Here is a 3,651-nt window from a genome sequence, read left to right on the forward strand (position 1 = left end):
ACCATCACAAAAACAACAAATACGACAACATAATAGCTTTCACTACCACCACCACCACCACCACCACCACCAACAACAACAACAACGACAACAACAACAACAACAACAACAACAACAACAACAACAACAACTCACCCTGTACTACCAATCCCTCCACCAATAGCCATAAGGACCATCCCGAGAAAGAAGAAGATGATGGCAAACGCCAGGATAATCATGAGGATCCTGCGTGGGATGAGCCATGTGTGGTGTTGCTTCAGTTGCAGCTTCGCGGAGCCGCTGTTGCTGCCGCTGCTGCTGTTGTTGTCGTCCTCCTCCTCCTCCATGAAGATGCACATTATAATGCAGCGGTGGCTGCTGTTGTGGTTGTGGTTGTGGTGGCTGGTGGTGGGGTCGGAGCCAGTGAAGGCTACGATCCACTAGCGGCGGCCAAGCGAGATTTTTTGAAGAGGTCCGATCTAGATGAGGTGACTTGTCTGATTAAACCTGTAGCGAAGAGATTAAAGAAAAAGAAAAATTAAGGAAGACGTTTTTTGCCCCAGGGATACAATTTACATCATCATTTTGGAGGCGGGCTTCAGCCTTACCTAACAGGACCAACCCAGGCTGAGAGAGATGCATGATCCCAGCAGAAAGACCGAAATACTCGGTTTGTAGCTTTCCTTAGAACGCAGACAATCATGAGTTTCGTTTTGAATTGACTACTCGATTGACATATTTAAGATAGAGTTTATGGTTTCCGCCTCTCATTCAATAGGTCACGGGTTAGAAACCTGACGGAGTATTTTCTTCTCTAAAATGTACACTTTTAGCCTTCTTTCCTGCTTTCCAACCATATTCCTTCGTCTGCCTTCGTCTCTTCTTTCTTTCCCCACCACCCATCCCCCATTAAATTGCTTTTTCCCCCCTCCCCTTTGCTCTGAGCTCCAGACTCTTTGTGCTGCCTTTCTACTGCTACTCCTTTGCTCCTTCTTACTGCTGTCTTTGAGCCACATCCCTGATCTGAGAGTAGGTAAGATCTAACACCTTGCCTTCTCGAATAAGGGCAAAAAAATCTCAGAGGTCCCCAAAACAAGTTGCACATGTTAAAGATCCCTTGGTGGTCTAAAATCGATAATAAGAGTAGGCTTTGGTCACCACCTGGGCAAAACTCAAAATTAATTCCTACCAATCTGAAAATGTGCCTCGCGCGCTCACATGACCTTATGCAGTTGCCAACGCCGTAAAAAAAAAACACTTACCAAAACAAAACAAACCACAATCTCAAGATTCTTAAAGCGCAGTATGAAACTGTGTCAAGGCAATGAAACAATAGAAAGATAACTTATCAGGGAACCCGATTTAGTTGGGGAGGGGGCAAGCGGAGAGTCGAAAGACGGACTGCCAGGCAGGCTGCTGGACGCTCTGATTGATGGGGTCAAGTTCTCAATGACATTATCGATCTCAGGCATGTGCCTTGCCGCCAGCAGTGGCGTTAGCGTAAGAGGCATGGTGGAGGCATGGTGCTAGACTCCGTTGAAATCGAACCCTTCTCCATTTTGTTTTTATTTTTAAACGTATGCATTATTTTACGTCCCGGTCTACACAATTTTGATCAAACCTTCCTCCAACAAGTGCTGTATGATTTTGATTAGACAAAATTTTAATAACTTCATCAGCGCTGCTAAGTGTGAAGCCAGTATTCGTGCTTTTCGAATACTCTGCGCACGTTTTGTTTTGTTTTATTATTATTATTTTTATTGTTGTTGTTATTATTATTATTTTTGTTGTTGTTGTAGTTAATCTTAATGCACACGGACGTTTAATAGTAGGTCCTGCCTCTCGAGCAACCTAAAAACATTGAAAGAGGACTTACTTTTAAACCAACACCATTATACTCAGCAGAAAGACGAGAAAACTCGATATAAGGCAAACGTAACCCACATTAGTATCGAACCCATATATTTTTGTTGCAACAGAAAATAGCCTTAGCTAGGCCAAAGAGTCTACATAACAAGAGGGGCCACTTCTCTCTTTGAGCCAATTAAAAAAGTGTCCTCAAAATTCGGTGGCGCCCTCTTCGCAAAAGCTCACCTTTAGCGAACAGAGTTATCCTACTTGAGTTTAAAAAAATCAAAGTGAAACTAGCAAGTTTTTGAATGAATTTCGGAAGAACGCTTTGTTAAAATGGTTACGCTGACAAAAAACCTCTTCCGGAGGAAAGGGTGATTGTTTTCTTCGTTTAATTTGACTTTAGAATGAAAGGCGAGAGGTCATTAAAATTTTTTAAAACTAAAACTCCGTACTGAACGAACCCGAACTGCTGATGAACAGCAGTCGATCTGCGCACGCAAGGAGGTGCTATTCCTATTCTTCTTCTGGAAAAACGAAAGAGAGCTTCAAAACAGACTGCAGCGCCATCTGAAGCAAAGAGCATACTTCCTGCTGACACTTTTTTGGCTGAGTGGCCCATCTTGTTATTTACTATCTTTGGCTAGGCGAAGAATCGATTCCGGAATCGATTCCATCGGTTAGTGCTACAGGGGAAAAGTTCTTTTTTACATCAACCAACGATTACCAATTAGATATAATGTTTCTCAACGCGGTAGAATCAGGCACTCGTCAATTTTGGGACATCTGGAGTTAGTGGTATTATATTAGAGCTTGTTCATTTTGGCCATCTTTTGCAGAAAAAAATACACATCTATCTTGAATAGAAGTTTAGATTTTGAGATTGAAGGAGGTCGGGGTCGTCTGGTTTCAGAGGTTAAATTAGCGATAAAATGGCCACCAAAGTTTGGTGATTTCCAAAGCTTGATGGTCTCTGGAAACTGAAAATGTACATTTGTTGCGCCTTTAATCAATGTTTTTCAGTAAAACCCACACAGTAATCTGTTTTTAAAAGTACATTAAAAAGTTTTGAATCAATAAAACAAAAATCAGAACAACATTTGCAAAACTGTCGGGAAAATGTCCATATTTTCGATTTTATTATTTTTGACGAGCGCCAAATTGCAAAACGATGCCTCACATATTGTTCATTAAAATTTTCTTCTTTTTTTAAAGCTTGTTTTTAAAAGAAAAATGTTGGTGCCTCGTTGTGTTTCGAAGTGGGGGTTATCCTGGATCCTGAAGCTACTTGAAGCCGACTAGGTAACTGGGACTGACTAGTTGTTGGATTCATCGGAGTAATAAAATTGCTACTTTGTGGGACACAATCATTAAATTGTCTAGGGGTCGGAACCACTGGAAGAAATCATGGACACCCGGAAGAAATCACCACAGAAGAAAGAAAGTGGGTTCGGAGTTAATTCCACGATTCCTAGTTTGCAGTAATCAAGAACCGCCCACCACCAGCCTTAACCCTATTACATGCACTGGCAAAGGCCGATTGGACCGGCACTTTCTTTGCCACCAGACTGTCACTGCGGATTAAATCGGCAGTTTCCGAAGTCTACATGAACCCCGAAAACGCCGGTGCTGAACAAGCGTGCACTCATGTTAAAAAGAAGGACCACCTGTAGTTAATACAACTCTTTTTGGGCCAGAGGCACGAACAAGATTATTCAATACTTTAGAACGGCCAGCAGCTGCGACTCTGCAAAGACAGTGAAAATGACTTCGTCGGGTCCTCGGCAATTTCCGGAAACAGTCTTCGCGAATCTCGGAAAA

At 42.3% G+C, this 3,651-nt stretch overlaps 1 protein-coding gene across 1 annotated transcript in view; it reads right to left on the bottom strand.

The window, feature by feature from the left end:
- Positions 1–3,651, bottom strand: part of LOC101856667 (mediator of RNA polymerase II transcription subunit 15) — a gene marked incomplete in the record, with an annotated part of 56,761 nt that overhangs the window by 3,429 nt on the left and 49,681 nt on the right. Inside the window, 1 exon segment of the mRNA XM_035970278.1 lies at positions 136–486. Coding sequence (XP_035826171.1) covers positions 136–338 — 203 coding nt within the window.

This window comes from Aplysia californica, unplaced genomic scaffold (genome assembly GCF_000002075.1).
Source record: "Aplysia californica isolate F4 #8 unplaced genomic scaffold, AplCal3.0 scaffold00246, whole genome shotgun sequence".
Lineage (NCBI taxonomy): Eukaryota > Metazoa > Mollusca > Gastropoda > Aplysiida > Aplysiidae > Aplysia > Aplysia californica.